At 52.7% G+C, this 15530-nt stretch overlaps 1 protein-coding gene across 1 annotated transcript in view; it reads left to right on the top strand.

Annotated features, from left to right (window-relative positions):
• The first annotated feature begins 2086 nt into the window (after positions 1-2086).
• The window catches only part of RASSF5 (Ras association domain family member 5), a 72133-nt gene continuing 58689 nt past the window's right edge, over positions 2087-15530 (top strand). Inside the window, exon 1 of the mRNA XM_007195152.2 lies at positions 2087-2603. Coding sequence (XP_007195214.2) covers positions 2138-2603 — 466 coding nt within the window. The 5' untranslated portion in view covers positions 2087-2137. The remainder of the gene's footprint in view (positions 2604-15530) is intronic.

Here is a 15530-nt window from a genome sequence, read left to right as displayed (position 1 = left end):
GGGAACTTGTTAAAAATGGAAAATCTCAAACTATTATATATAGAATGGATAAACAACAAGGTCCCATTCTATAGCACAGGGAACTATATTCAACATCCTGTAATAAACCATAATGGAAAAGAAAAAAATGCAAAATCTCAAACCTCAGCTCCAGACAAACTGACTCAGAAACTCAGGGGGTGGAGCCCGGTAATCTGTGATTTAACAAGCCCTCCAGGTAATTGCGATGCACGGCGGCTTTCGCAAACCACTGATGTAGAGAAAGCAAGGTTCAGACAGGGGAGAGGAGAAGTGGAGGAGGAGAGCGGAGGGCGTGGCTCTGGCTCACACTCCCCCATCTCAACTCCTTCTGCTTCTTAGCACTGTGCTATTGGCTCCTGGGGGTCATTCTTCTCAAGTACCCAGAAGCCACCTCATGAGGTGAGAAACTCCAGCCTCTGGTGAGACCCACGGGACCAGAGGATTCCATGATTGTCACCACCGTGAGGGAGAAGCCATGGGCCAAAGCAAGCTTGGAATTCCCTGACCACTGGACTCTTGAAATTTTAGGAATTACCTAAAACTTACCTCCAAGGGGAAATCGAAAAGCAAAAGTGAAGATTCCCCTAGGAGACACTAGGGGGAGACCCATCTCTGGCCTGGGAAGAGCAGGGAGCAACTCAGGTCTAGAATTTAGGCTGCGTTTATTTCCAAAGTTGATTTGCTGGTGACTTCTTGCTAAATCAACCAAACTGAACCCCAAGTTTTGAGAGGACAGGCAGTGATCACTGAATCAGAGTGGTGGAACCGGAGAGGATGGGAAAAGCATCTACCTGTCTCCCCACTCCCAGACCAATTTACAGCTAAGGAAACTGTAGAAGCTAGAAAGGGTCCAGGGTCATACAGCAGGTCTGTGACGGGACACACAGGTTCAAAGATCCAGCAGTCCCCTTTCCCCATCTATGAGAGATGGTCAGGACGGGTTACGCAATGCGTGGGACCCAGTGCTAAAAGAAAATGCTGGCCTTTTGTTCAAAAATTATTAAGGCTTTCAAGGCGGTGACAGCAGAACATTAAACTCGAGAGGAGGGGGGAGGTTATGAAGCTTCCAGATCCAGGTTACCCTGGATCTGGAACTGATAGATGGGGATCTCTCTTTGGGCCCCACAGGTGAGCTGTCCATACCGGATACAAAATAGGGCTTTTGCGGTCGGGGGTGGTGATGGTGGTTGTATTTCCACATTAATGACTAGAACAGCTATGGGGAGAGGCGGGTTTGACTTAGGAAGAAAAGCTCTCCCAACCCAGGCGCGCTGGAGCGTTCTCAGAATCTAGGACCCAGGACCACTATAACTCCAGTCTTCCGGGAAAGGACTATCCTACCCGACAGGGCTGCTGAGAGAGGGGAAATCCAACCAGAGTGAAAGTGGCGCGCGGACAGCCTTGCGCGTCGCGGAGGCGGCTTCTCGCCATCAGCGCGGCAAGCGTTCCCGGCCGCGCGTCCCTCCGCGCCAACGGGATTCTGAGCTGCTGCGGGCCCGCGAGCCGGAGCCGGGCATCCCCTACCCACACCTGGCTCTGCGCGCAAGGGGACGGTGGACGGCGGAGAGGGGAAGAGCAGGGGAACAAATCCCTCCGGTCGGCGTGAAAACCGGGAGGGTGGCGGGCGGACACTCAGCCAGTGGAAATCTCTCTAGACCCCATCCTCACCTAGCTCCTAAAGCCTTCCCTCCGGCCCGATCCCTCCTCTGGGCGTGTTGGGGTGCGGGATGCGGGGGATCTGGTGTTGGGGGAAATGATGGGAGAGGGAAGGAGGCAGGGCTGAAGGCAGGTGACCCCCAACAGAATGCCTCTTCTGAGTTGTCCTGTATAGAGCCTTTCCCATACGCAATCCTTCAGCTGCCCCAGCTTCCTGAAGACTCCCCTAAATCCACACTCGCTCAGACGCCCCCCGCCGCCACCCCTGCCACTTGGTCGGGTTGGTTGTTCCTTCGGGTCTTCCTTCCTGCCTCTCCGAAGTCTACCCGCCCCCGCCCCGCCCTGCAGGCTGCGGTCCCTTTAAAGGCGCGCTGGTCTGGGGCCTCCCTTCTCTCGAGGCGGACTCGGGAGCAGCGCCGACGCCGAGAGCTGCCGCCGCCGCCGCAGCCGCTAGCCAGGCATGGCCATGGCGTCCCCGGCCATCGGGCAGCGCCCGTACCGGCTACTCTTGGACCCAGAACCGCCGCGCTATCTACAGAGCCTGAGCGGCCCCAAGCCGCCGCCGCCGCCACCGCCGTCCCCGGGCCGGTCCTCGCGCCGCTGCGCCCCCGCGCCCCTCTCCACTGCGCCCGGGGCGCACGAGGGACGCGGTGCCAGAAGGGCTGCCCGGGGGGACTTGGAGCCACAGCCTCGGGCTTCCCGACCCGCTCGCGCGCTCCGGCCTGGTCTGCAGCAGAGACTGCGGCGGCGGCCTGGAGCGCCCCGGCCCCGAGACGTGCGGAGCATCTTCGAGCAGCCGCAGGATCCCCGCGTCCCGGCGGAGCGAGGCGAGGGGCACTGCTTCACCGAACTGGAGCTGCGGAGCGGCTGGGGCTGGTGTGACCTGTGCGGACGAGAGGTGCTGCGTCAGGCGCTGCGCTGCGCTAGTGAGTGTGAGGGCAGGGTGGGGAGGGGCGCACGGGAAGACCGCAGTCCACGGGCGAGCAACTGCGAGGGGACTGAGGCAGGCAGAGAGGGGGCACTGCCCTCTCTGGCTCCAGGGGAGACCTCGACTTTAACTGAGATAGGTAAGTCCTGGAGACGCTCTGCGCCTTAGTCCCCTGCCCGGTATCCTTTAGTGACTGCCTACTGCCCAGGTATGCTTATGCGGTCTTTAACAAATACCTCTTCCCCTGACAGGTGCACGCCTCGCTCCTCCCCAGACACATACGTACACACACAAACACACACACGTAGGTTGGGGTCGATACCTGAAGCTACCAGGTCATTGCCTAAGTCTCCCATGCACCTTCTTGCTTTTGTTGTAGGTTCTTGTGAGTGGGTTGTAAGGCTGGTATTGACCCGTGCTTATTAGGGTAATGGCAAAATGACTTATGTGTCTGCCTATGGTACAGGCCCATGGTACACGCCTGCCTGTGGTACACCCCTCCTCCAGGGCGACCTGTTGAGATAGGGAGGAGATCTGGTTAGGCTTTGGATGGAAACGGGCTATGAGGTTGAAAGAGCCTGAGGTGACCCTGGATCTGTGCCCTCTCCTGCCTTCCACCTCTGGCCCCTCAGACCTTTGGACTCTGCTCTGATGTTTGGCTGTGCCCTGCCTCCTCCTCCTCCTCCTCCTAGGTCACTGCACCAGTCATCATGCTCAAAAATGACCCAACTACCTGCCCTGTCCCTTCCTCCCCAGAGTTCTCAGGTCCCTCCAGTCTCCTCCTGAGCCAGACTCTTCTCAAAGCCTGACTAAAACACAGGGCATCCAGTGTATAGATTTTCTGAGCAAATTTGCGGTCTTCTTGAGGGTTTATTATTTTTCTCTTCCGACAGTTAGGTGTGTGTATTTCTTTAAAGATGTCCTCTTCCTACCCCCCACCCCACCCCACCCCATATTTGCTGTTACCATTTTTGGCAGAGGGTATCCATACCCATGTGTTTATACAGATAGTTTAAATATCTGAAGCACAAAGCACAGACAATGGCACAACCTCTAGAAAGCATCCCTGGAAATGGCTTGTGGCTTGCATCTTTCAGCAAAGCCTCTTCCCGCATGACAACAGCCCCACATCTCCCACCCAGCTCCAGCATGGTACAGCAGCAATTACCTCCACATCAGGAAAACCCGACCTTGCCTCTCTCTGTGGTCCACAGCCAAGGCTGTGCAGTGTGCCTCCCACTGCAGCTGGCTTCGGGGAAGGAGAGCTCAGACTCTAAGCCAGGGTCAAGTGGAAGAGGAAGATTGGAGGGGAAAGTGGGTGCTGCTCCCTCCACCACCTGAACTCAGTTCGGGTGCTAATTAAAAAGGGAAGGGCAAAAGCTATAGAGGTGTGTGACGTGGGTGGAAGGGCTGCTGTCACTTGGCAAACGTCCCTGACCTTCAGTAGAATCGAATGCAACTTTCCCACAGATGTGTTGGCAGCTTTTGCCCTCTCAAGGGTCCTGGGGTGCTTTGCTGCATCCACCAACCCCGTCAACACAGGGAGAGGCAGTATCCTCGTTGTAACGGGTTTTAATGTGCCAGAATCCTGGGAAAGCCGCTTCATTGGAATTCTAGTTTGTATTAAGACATTGGGGGAATTCCCTGGCCGTCCAGTGGTCAGGACTCCGAGCTTCCACTGCAGGGGGAACGGGTTCGATTCCTGGTTGGGGAACTGAGATCCCGCATGCCGCGCCACGAGGGAAAAAAAAATTTTACAAGCAAGAGCGAAAAAGACATTGGGGGACTATTTGGCCTATAGTTTTATGATTTGGGGGGGTGTTGTTGATAACGGTGTCCGTGTGTGTGTTTGTATGTGAATATGCGTGATTCTCCATGATTAAATGAACTTATGCCCACTTCACATTAGATAGTTTCTGGTGGCCGGAAGCACCAGGTGCACGAGCATGTCCTCTGACTTTGTGTGTGACTTGGTGGTCCCCGGCCAGGTGGGTTAATACCAACCAGGGATGCCTGAACACCAGAGAGGGAGCAGAGTTGGAATCAAGGGGCTATAGAGAGGAGCCTCTGTTTGTTGTTATTAATATTTAACTGTGGACCTGTGGCTGGATGGGAACAGTTGAGAAATGTTCTGATGGCTGGCAGGTAGAGACACAGCCCGCCAAACTCACCAATCATCTTTCTTTCAGTTGAAGTTCTAATTCCATGGTGGGGTTGGTTTGTTTTACCTTTGTTTCGAAAAGCAAGGGTCAAAAACATGACTTTTGAAAGGCAATACTCTGCAGTGCCTAAGCGAACAGCCTGGAACCAGAGACCTAGGTTTGAATCCTGACTCTGCGTCTTGGTCTGTGTGTGACCCTGGGCACCTCTGTGTTCTGCTTCCTTGTTTTAAAAAGTGGGGATGATCGGGAATTCCTTGGCAGGCCAGTGGTTAGGACTCTGCGCTTCCACTGCAGGGGAAATGGGTTTGATCCCTGGTCGGGGAACTAAGATCCCACAAGCCTAGCCTCGCTCCCCACCCCAAAAAATAATAATAATAATGGGGATGATAACATTACCTTCATGATCGTGTTAATGTGAGAATTAAATGAATTAATGTATGGAAAGGGCTTAGAACAGTGCCTGGCAGAAGGCAATATAAATGTTTAATGCAATATGAGTGTTATTATCCCCTCTCATCAAACAGCTGTAACAATTTGGGCTCCTGACACTTCTTTAGGATCACCTTTCCAAGCAGTGAGTACAGTTTTCCACCTCTGCTTGGTTGCTGAGCTGAGTGGGAAAGCAGGTGCCTTGAGCACCCCAGGCGGTGTGGGCACTAATCGTCCTCTCGCGATGCCGCTCCTGCCTGCTGGGGCTGACAGGCATCCTCACAGGGTGCCCGTGGCTTAGAGGTCACGAAGACCCAGGCGCCTTGCCTTTGTACCACTTGCCCCCAGCACAGCACAGTCTCAGTAAGTAGTGGTTGATGAGGGTGGTCGCCTGTTTTTACCATTAAATCTCCCTGCTCTTGGAAACAAGCAGAAGGGCAGCGGGTATATAAATGACATCTGTCTGAGCAGGAGGCTGACACTGGGTGGGAGCCGTGTTGGCAAAATGGGCTTTTAATAAGGGAAGCTTTTAGAATACTGTCTTCCCACTGTCTGCCTGCCTTTTTAGTGAAAATCCCTCTAACTTAAGCTTACCGCTACTTCAAGGTCTGTAACTGAGCTCTGGTTAATGCTGGATTTGCGAACAGGAAAAGTTCAAAGTTAATATTCATTTCCAGGATTAAAGAAGTCATGTTTGTTAGATAGAGAAGGAAATCCAGTGGGGATTGGGAGGGGGAGAGAGAGGTAGATTGTATGAATTTGTGTGTGTGTGTGTGTGTGTGTGTGTGTGTGTGTGTGTGTGTGTGTGTATCTTGGGATGGAGGCAGTTGCAGCAGTGAGAGCCCATTTCCAGCCTTCCAGGAGGGAACGGTCAATAGCAAACAACCCTTAAAACTCTCACAGGCTGCCCTTTGGCTTTGTTCTCAGGGAATGTCCCTTACAGGTTGTGGACCCTTTCTTCTGTAGAAGGCACATGGAGTTGACCTTTTACCTTTCATCACATTTTGGTGGGTATGTTAGCCAGCCTGGATCAAGGAATGGTCTGGAAAATGGGGAAAGCTAAGTCCAACTCAACATTCAGGGCAGGATGCTTAGACATGCCTTGCATGTTGCTAGTGGAGTCAGTCCTCTTTCGAGGGTGCCGATCAGAGCTGTGAAGTGTTACGTGATTGGGATTATAGGGTGGAAGGGGGGACCCTGGGGTTCATCATCCTGACCTTCCCCTCCTGTGATAGACTTGAATTATGGTGTGAGTATGAGGTGTTTGCCATGGAGCCTGCAGGGATGGGGACAGGGACCTTCTTGGTGAGCGAGGCTGGTATCTCACAGAGCCCCTTGTCCAGCCTTTCTAGCTCTGTCTCGTCGCTGCATCAATGGTTGAGCTTAACCCACCTCTCTGCACAGACTGGACCCACGCATGTGACAGCCACAGGCTCCTACAAACCCACGCCCTGTCATGGGTTCTTTGTAGGAGAGGTTACGGGGACACGGACATTGAGTCTCCCTGTGGCAGACCCGGGAACCTTGGGCACTTGGAAAGTGTTTTATTTGTCCAGGATACTAGGTAGCACTGAAGTATCTGACTTGAAGTATTTTCATTAATTCAGGCCCATGTTTGGCTTTGGAGGTTAGGAAAATTAAGCCCTGAAATGGATGTTTTCTTGTTAGAGGTGGTGGAATCCCCCATCCCTCCCCTGCCCCTGGCTCTGATTGGGGTTTTTTTCTTGGGGAACATCCTAGTGGAGTGGGTTGCGGGGGGACAAGGGAGGACAGAGAAAGGACCTGGAATGCTTTGGCAGAGGCCATTTGAGCTCCCCAAGCTGTTATTCTGTTTCCTCTCCTCCCTGCTTCCTGTATTTTCAAAAGATGAAAGTGAAAGGATTAAATGTGGGTTTAATTTTTTTCCCCCTATTCATCAGAGCATGAAATTTTCCGATTATTCAGAAAATTACTTATTCGAGTAAGAGGGGCTCGAATCCCAGGTACAGTCAAAAATGATTAATGCCACTTGTCTGCCCGCCTAATTAGACTTGGTAATGAACGTGTGTGTTCTCCTGCTGATCCTGCAGAGTTATTAGGTGGAAGTAAATTGACATCTCCCCTCAGCACTGCGGGTTTGATCCGGTACCCTCTCTCTTTTCCCCAAGTTTACCAGTGAATTCAGCTGCTGCCAAGCCTGGCAGGTAGGCCCTGAGTGACAGGGAAAAGAGAGCCCCCAGCCCAGCCGAAGAGCCCTTCCTAGCTGGTGAGGTGACCCTCCTGCCTCAGGAAGCCGGCTTCTGCGTGGTGACAGGGGCCAAAGGCTCAGGAGAGCCGCTGAGGCTCAGAGCAGACCCAGCCTAGCTCTGAGAATGAGCATGGGAAGAATTCTTCACAGGTCCACGGTGCCTTTTCTCTGAGGAGCCCGAAGAGTTTGCATACTGCTGCCACGCTCGTCCTCAGAACAGATTCACGGGGTCAGGATGCAGGGAGGCTTCTGTCGAGGTCTCACGTGGAGAGAAGGAGTCGCCCGTCCATCTGGCTAGGGGCAGGGGAAGTTTAGACCCTCATGTTGGGCAAACCCGACTGGCCTTGAAGATGGCCTCTGACCGAGATCTCGGGCTGTCAAGCCATTTCCCTCCTTTGGTCCGTGCCCAGCGTCTCTGGGACGGAGGCAGCTCCCCCGCTGGGCTGGCCGCGGGAGCGTCCTGGGTCTTGCTTCCCAGGCCCTCTCCCACGGGGCCCTTGCTGGCTCCCGACACCCACCCCTCACCCCTCAGTCTCCCCGTGGAAGGAGCTGCTTGCTGCTCTTGCCCTGCCTGCTGGGGTGCTATTAAGGCTGATGAGGAAGCTGGAAACACATCTCTGGCCTGACCAGAGGCCCTTCCTGTTCGCATTCCTCTAACGACAAGGTGAGCATTCTTGGGCAGGTGAGTATTTGCGGGGCGTGCAAAGCATGCAGACAGAACATTCCCCCTGCCGCCACCCCGGCTTCCAGCAGCACCAGCTCGTGTAGTCCTCTCACCCACCATGGGCTTGCAGATCTGCCGGTGCCCATGGCAGGATGCTTTCTTACTCTCCAGAGGGCCTTGTCCCACTCTGCCACCCACTCCTCCCGCAGGCTCTGTTCGGCTCTCCCCTGGCTGGGTCAGGAGGTGGTGGAGGCAGCTGACCCTGGGAAGGCCAGCCCTGACTGGGGAGATAGCTATGCATTTAGTCACTTTCGGGTTTTTTCCAAGAGTTTTGGCAAGTTTCTCTACATCTTCAGGGCTGGATCTCGGGGCTAGGAGGAGAGCAGAGCCAGCTTTTAGGCTTTGGGGAATGAGCAAGGAGGCCGAGGTGATGATGTCAGGCAGGGCAGCAGGCTTGGTTCCCTGGTTGAAGTGGAATAGAATCGGTGCCCGGGAGGAGTCACAGGGAGTGCCACTCCAAGGTCAAGACTGTCTTGACTCAGACCTAGGGGGGTGATATTTGGGTGTTCTTTGAGGCACCCCAACACCATGCCGAGGAGACATGGGCAGAGCCTGATGGACCCCGAGAATTCTCCATGGTGTAGTGGGGGTGTTGGCCAAAGTGGCCAATAAGTTCATGCAGGGCCTGTTCTAGCCTGCCCGTGGTTCCTGGCATGGAGAACATTCTTGAGAGAGGCACCCATAAGGAAAGCTGTGACATTTGGTTCTTTTTTTTTTTTTTTATAAATTTATTTATTTTATTTATTTATATTTGGCTGTGTTGGGTCTTCGCTGCTGCACACGGGCTTTCTCTAGTTGCGGCAAGCAGGGGCTACTCTTCACTGCAGTGCGCGGGCTTCTCATTGCGGTGGCTTCTCATTGCAGAGCACGGGCTCTAGGTACGCGGGCTTCAGTAGTTGTGGCTTGTGGGCTCTACAACGCAGGCTCGGTAGTTGTGGCGCACGGGCTTAGTTGCTCCACAGCATGTGGGATCTTCCCGGCCCAGGGCTCGAACCCGTGTCCCCTGCATTGGCAGGCGGATTCTCAACCACTGTACCACCAGGGAAGTATGACATTTGGTTCTTTTTTGCCTTTTTGGAGAGGAAGGAGGAAGAGCAGCAGGGGTCTGTGCTGGCACAGTTGCCCTGTGCCCAGCCTGCTGGTGGACAGTACTCTGTCCTAGCTGAGGAGTCTGTGACCCCTGGTTGCTGTAGTGCTTCCCAGATTTTCTTCAGGATATTCCTACCCACCCCTATTGCCCTAGCCTCATTGAGGGCATCGGGGGAAAGAAAGCACGAGCAACACTGTGCTGAAGGTTGGTAAGAAGGGTGGTGTTGGAACGTTCAGTCAGTTCCTGTGTATCACTGGGCGGGCAGGCAGGTGACTGGGTATGTCCCTCACCTGTGACCACAGCGAGACGGGGTCATGTTTACCCTTCAGCGGAGGGCCTGCACGCCACCTTCTGCTCCCCCTCCCTGTTTCTTGAACAAACATTTCCAGGGCAGAGCAGATCTCACCCAGATGTCTGCAGTGGCTGTTGGCTAGGGCTGCTAGAACATGAAAATGTGGCTTACATGAACCTTTCCGAAATCAGACCAGAGGGTCACGAAAGTCAGCCTTGAAAGAAGAGCGATGTTCCTTGCCCATTTTGTTCTTTATCCTTTTATGTTTTGTTTCTACCGGATGCTGGATCTGGGAAAGAATTGTCATGTTTGCTGAAGATACAAATTGGTGTTCTGTGAGCCCGCAAGGATGGAGATATTCATGTGGAACAAGAAATACTGAGAATGGCCAATAAGTTATGGGAACAGAGATGACTTTTATCTCAGAGATGACTTGGCTGTATCTAAAGTGCTTTCTTGCCTGCTGGCTCTGCTGAGCCCTGCAGCGCCCTTGTGAGGCAGGCAGGGCTGGGTGGGTCATGGCCATCTCACAGATGAGGAGACCGAGCATTCAGGGAGTCAGTGACTTCTCTGCGATGACCTGGATCATTAGCAGCAAAATCAGCACCAGAACCCAACATAGCATTTTGCCCTGTGAGCTAATGCCATTGAATATGCAAGTTAGTGGAGTTTCCTCATTCATCTGCCTCCCTTCTGCCAACGAACGCTGAAATGTCCATAAAAAGAGGTACAGAAAAAGAGGAGGGTGAGCCAAGGGGCGGGTAAGCCGCGTGCAAGCTAGAGGATCAGTCAGGTCCTGGACAACTGAGAGCTGGCGGCACTTCAGCCTGTTTTCCATGTTTGGTTTTTAAATAGGTTTTCCGCATGTGTAAATCATGAGGTCTTGAAACAAAAGGTGAAGTTTTTCTTAAATCATAAGAGGAAAGAATCCAGTGTGTCTGTCCCCTCCCCACCCCACCCATCGGTATTAGGTGTGTGTAGGGGAGGTGGGCGTGGAAATGCAGGTTGAAGACCTTTTCCTGGAACTGAAAAGATCCTCCTTGTCAGGACCCAGGGTTCATGACACAGGACTCACCATGAACCAAAGAAAAATTAGGTTGTGTCTCAAAGGGGACAGCTACGGGGCAGAAGAGTTGGATCGGGACTGGAAAATAAACTGAGGTTTGCATGATGGCCCTCCGCCCTGTCCCCGGCAGTGGTGTGGCCGAGCGGGGGACAGCAAATCTGGGGAAAGCCCCCCACTGCCACCCCAACCCTGTGTGCCTCCAGGTCAGGCTCACATTTGGGTACTGTCACTTACTTTTCTTGCTGACTTGGAGGAAGCTGTTTTTTCCATTCAAGTTGAATAGAAACTGAAGGTTTTGTGGTTTCTGTTGAAACAATTATGTCCTTTCTGCAACTGAGGAAAGTATTAAAAATCCAAAAAAGAACCTCAGAGATGCCTTACTATTCAAATGGAACAAAAGATTCCAGCTGTAACTTGAGAGTTTTTAGAAAAAGGGGTTGAGCATACCCTCTATAAATGTCTATTCTAGTGATGAGTGTTTTAAAAAGCAATCTGGAAGGACCTTTATATGAATAGGGTTTCAAGGTGAGAATATGTTGTAACCCCAGCACTTAAGATGATGAAGCCTGTTTCTTCAAGTTAGGTTCGCCTTGGCTGGACTGTCTTTTCAGCATGGAGGTCAGAGGGTCAGTGCTTAGATGTTGGGGCAGCAGGAGGTCACTGTGTTCCTCCTGAAATATCCCTACAGTAGAAAATCTATCCAGGTTTTCTAAAGGTCAGGAGTGAAGATTCTAGAACCTCCCAAAGCCCCATCTGGATTCTCAGCCAGTTCTTTCCTGCTGGCTTCCCCAATGGCTTAACCTGTCCACAAAATCATCTCTGTGATGAGGAAAAGGAGAAGTGAGATCAGTGTATCCTCCAGCCCAAGTGGGGCATTCAGGAGGGATTTTCCCCCATGACACATGACTCATGATTTAAAGTTTCCCAGCATGTGCGTGTCCTCCTCTCTGAGCATGGGAGTGGGAATGCCACCCTTGCCTGTGCTCAACCACGTGGGAGTACCTGGGCCCTCGTGAAGATCTCATGTCCCAGTGGGGCCAGGAATCTGGGCTCCCAGCTTCACCTGGCGGCCCCGGTGTCATCTCAGGACTTGGACTCACGAGTCTTGTCTATGCAGAGCTCCTGGATAAGCTAGACGATCACAAAACAGACCACTGGCAGCTCAGTCCCCCTCCAAGGAAGCATTAGGGAGAAAGAACCAGTGTCCCAGCCCGAGGAAGGGGGCATTTGGGGGCATCTCTCTATTAAATAGATGACTTGTAAACAGTGTGCTTTATTGTTACTGCACCAAGGACTGAGGGCCTCAGCAGGGAGGCGTGATCTAGCTGGGGCCTCCCGGCCAGAGATCCTGTGAGGGGGCAGGTGATAGGGGAGCCTATTTGGAAGGTCAGGTGCAGCTTGGGTTTGTTCTACCATTTTCTCCTCTCAGTGGCCTGAGGGCCTGGCCTCTGGGATGTGATGCCATTCAACATTTTCGGTGGCCTGGGGAGGAACCACAGCGCGAAATGGTGCAAGCAGGTTCGCAGCTGCACGAGGACCAGCAGGGCTCACATCTGAACTCGTGAGTGTTCACCTTCTGGACCCAGCACTAGGTGACCAGCCCCCAGAGGTGTCAATGCAGCTTCGTCGGTCCTCTGTGGTACCTTGCCTGTAGTTAAAGGACAGCACCCCTGCTTCCTCTGAAGCTGGCCCCCGCTGGCAGTGGGCAGGTGACTTTTGGAGTCTCTGGGCAGCGTGGGAGCAGGCTCCCCTCTTCAGCGGTTTTTCTGGAAGGCTTTGCTGCCTGTTTAGCGCCAATCGCCCGTCTCGGCCTGGGTGACAGGGCCTCTGGGAACTTCCCCACCAGGACTTGGTTGCTTCTGAGAGTCACTGTTTAGGGGACACCCTGTGAGCCCCATGTTAGGGCAAGAGAACAACCTTTCTGCCCTCTTCATGAGAGACGCTATTCTTTTCTTCTCTTCTCTTTCTTCCTCCTACTCCTGTCGCCTCTTCTCTACGCAGGTATCCACTCTCAGATAAATGGTCTGACCCTCTTAAGGCAGCACCACTTCCTATGGGCCTGGGCAGCTGAAAGTTCTTCCCCCACCCTGGGCTTAGCATAGGAGGATGTGAATTAGTCCGGTTGTCCCTTGGGAGCCTGTACAGCTGGTAAAGCATTATTAATCCGACATCCCCAAAGAAATCCATTAACGAGTTCCTGGGCCAGGCACCAGCGTGAGGTAACGGATCGCTTCTATCGTCTGTTGAAACTTTGGAGACATTGATTTTCAGACTCACAGGCGCTCCTGAGAAGTGAGGCCCAGGGCAGGCTCTTTCTGCAGCCTGTTTGGTGGGGGCATGTTTATCTTATCAAGCTAAAAGCCCCAGGAATAGAAAGTTTTCCGTTGGGGGAGGTGGAGGGGATAGGACCTCAGCTGGGAAGAGAAGGCATCGGGCAGGCTGGGCTGGTGCTGGCCCGGGGTCCCCAGTGCCCGTGACTTCCTTCGGAGGAACAAGGAGGCTGGGCTGATTTGAGCAAAGCCTGGCTCACACGAGGCCCGGAGTCCTCCCGGGGCCAGTGATTCCCCGCTTCGTCACTCTGTCCCTGATGCCAGGCCTGGAGAGAAGCTATTGATATCCCGTAGCCCAGCGGGATGACCGAGGGCCGGGCTGAGGAGGCGGCCTCTACCTGCTTCGGAACGGTCACCTCACGGCTCCAGCGCCTCTTCCGCAGGCTCCCTAAGAGTCATTTGGGATCCGTAAAGCTCCAGGCCCTCCAGAGGTTCCACCCCGAGGCCCGGCTTCCTCGAGGTAGGTCTAAGTCATTCCAGCTGGGGGTGCTCCGGGGGGGCTTGGGTTCGGAGGCCAGGCCTGCCTAGTGGCCTCTCCCATGGGCAAGGCAGTGCAGGAGCCCCCTGGCAGCCCGGTATTTAATGCTGAGCTCAGCACCGCTCCTTGGCCCCCCTGACTCCCCAGGCCCAAAGCTCAGGTGCTGCCACCCTGCCAGGTTTAGGTGGAACTTCAGAAGCCCGTGTTGGCTGTGGGCTTTAACAGCCTTTCCCTGACTGAGAATTAGGGCCGATCAGTCATCCTAATCTGGTCCCTGAGCAGGCAGAATATAGATGGGCATCTGGGGTGGCCACTCTTTTCCATTCTGCCCATCCTGTAGCTCCCAGGGGCATCACACCTTGCGAAGCTGCTGAGTCAGCCTTCCGAGGACCCCGGAGCAGTGAAGTTTCCTAGGCAAAGGCATCTCATCTGCATGGTTAGTGGAGGTGCCTATGGGGGGCACACAAGCAGACTGTGTGGGGCTACAGAGGCTGCAGGCGGAACACAGCTGGACAGGAGCTCCAGCCTCAGGCAGTGACCGGGCTGCAGCTTCCTTCCCGGAGCACTAATTAGGGTGAGAATGGTCCTTGCTGGGGAAGGATAACGGGACAGTGTGGGCTGAGTGAAAGATGAGGAGGAGAGACTGTAGCAATTCAATTTTCATAGAATCTGAGGTCATCTACTCCTTTTTTCAAACGAAGGAGGCTGAGGCCAACAAAAGTTGGTGACAGCTCCAGGACCAGGGTCTCGGGCGCCTGCCTTCCAGCCTAGCGTTCTTCCTGCTGGATCAGACTAGCTACAGCATCTTCTATTTCTGCAGCACTCTTCTGCTAAAGATCCAAGGGATTTGTGTTTGTTTGGGTTTTTTGTTTGTTTTAAATATCATTTATTCCCTCCAGATCTCTGTATGTTAGGGGTGGGAAAGGGGTTATTCTATTTCACAAATGAGATGGCCCCAAGAAGTCAGGCCCCTGGCTAAGGCTTAGAGCTGCACAGTCAGACCTGGAACCCCTCACTGCCGGGTTCTACTCATCTTAACTGGCCTCTAGCTGCTTCTCTTTGATGGCTGGACCTTTGGAGCACATCAGCTTTCCTTGGGCTCCCTGCCCCATTTGTCTCCATGCTGTTCTCACACACATTCGGGGACAGGTGGGCATTTGGGTGGGTCCCAACACTGAGTCTTAGGGATGGAACTAAACTAAAAAGTCATCTCTGGGTTAAGTTTGTGAAAGCAGAATTTGAAAGGCAATATGATCTCAACTGCGGAAAATATAATTTTCTTGATTACAGTTTTACGTCTTGAAAGGTGGGAATTTCACTTCCACTAGATCTAATCCCCATTTGGAGACAAATACTGTTTAGCCAGCCTGAATAATTTATCCTCATCAATAGCCTAATACATACTGTGCCCCTCACGCAGAGGACAGCTGGAGACTGAGTTCCTCGATTTTATGTTCACGCGCGTCTTCGTGTCCATCCTCTCCCCTCTGTCCCTCCTTAAGAATTATTCAACAGAGCATTTCCTTGCTCCTTGCTCTTTAGCCCAAGGAGTTATAGATTTAATGAAATCAATCAGGCCTGGAGTGGCAACATTAAGGTCTGGGCAAATACTGCACTGCGGCTACTGCTCGTTTAACTTGTGTTAGCATTTGGGTTGAATTGATTGGAAGGGGAGGGGCGAGACAGGATGCTCAAAGATGATGGGAGTGGTAGACTGTGGCCCGTGGACTCTGCAGTAGCTCTGTGAGCAACCTGTAATGTAGCATTTAAGAGAATGGGCTTGGAGCCAGGCCAAATTTTTAAAAAAATTTTATTGAAGTATAGTTGATTTACAATGTTGTGTTAATTTCTGCTGTACAGCAAAGTGACTCAGTTATACATATATATATATATATATATATATATATATATATATATATATATATATATTCTTTTTCATATTCTTTCCACTATGGTTTATCACAGGATATTGAATATAGTTCCATGTGCTATACAGTAGGACTTTGTTGTTTATCTATTCCATATATACTAGTTTGCATCTGCTAACCCCAAACTCCCAATCCTCCCCTCCCTCACCTTCCCTCCCCCTTGGCAACCACAAGTCCGTTCTCTGTATTTGTGAGTCTA

The sequence above is a fragment of the Balaenoptera acutorostrata genome, chromosome 1 (genome assembly GCF_949987535.1).
Source record: "Balaenoptera acutorostrata chromosome 1, mBalAcu1.1, whole genome shotgun sequence".
Classification (NCBI taxonomy): domain Eukaryota; kingdom Metazoa; phylum Chordata; class Mammalia; order Artiodactyla; family Balaenopteridae; genus Balaenoptera; species Balaenoptera acutorostrata.
Note: the sequence above shows the minus strand (reverse complement) of the source record. Positions and strands in the feature narration are given on the sequence as shown.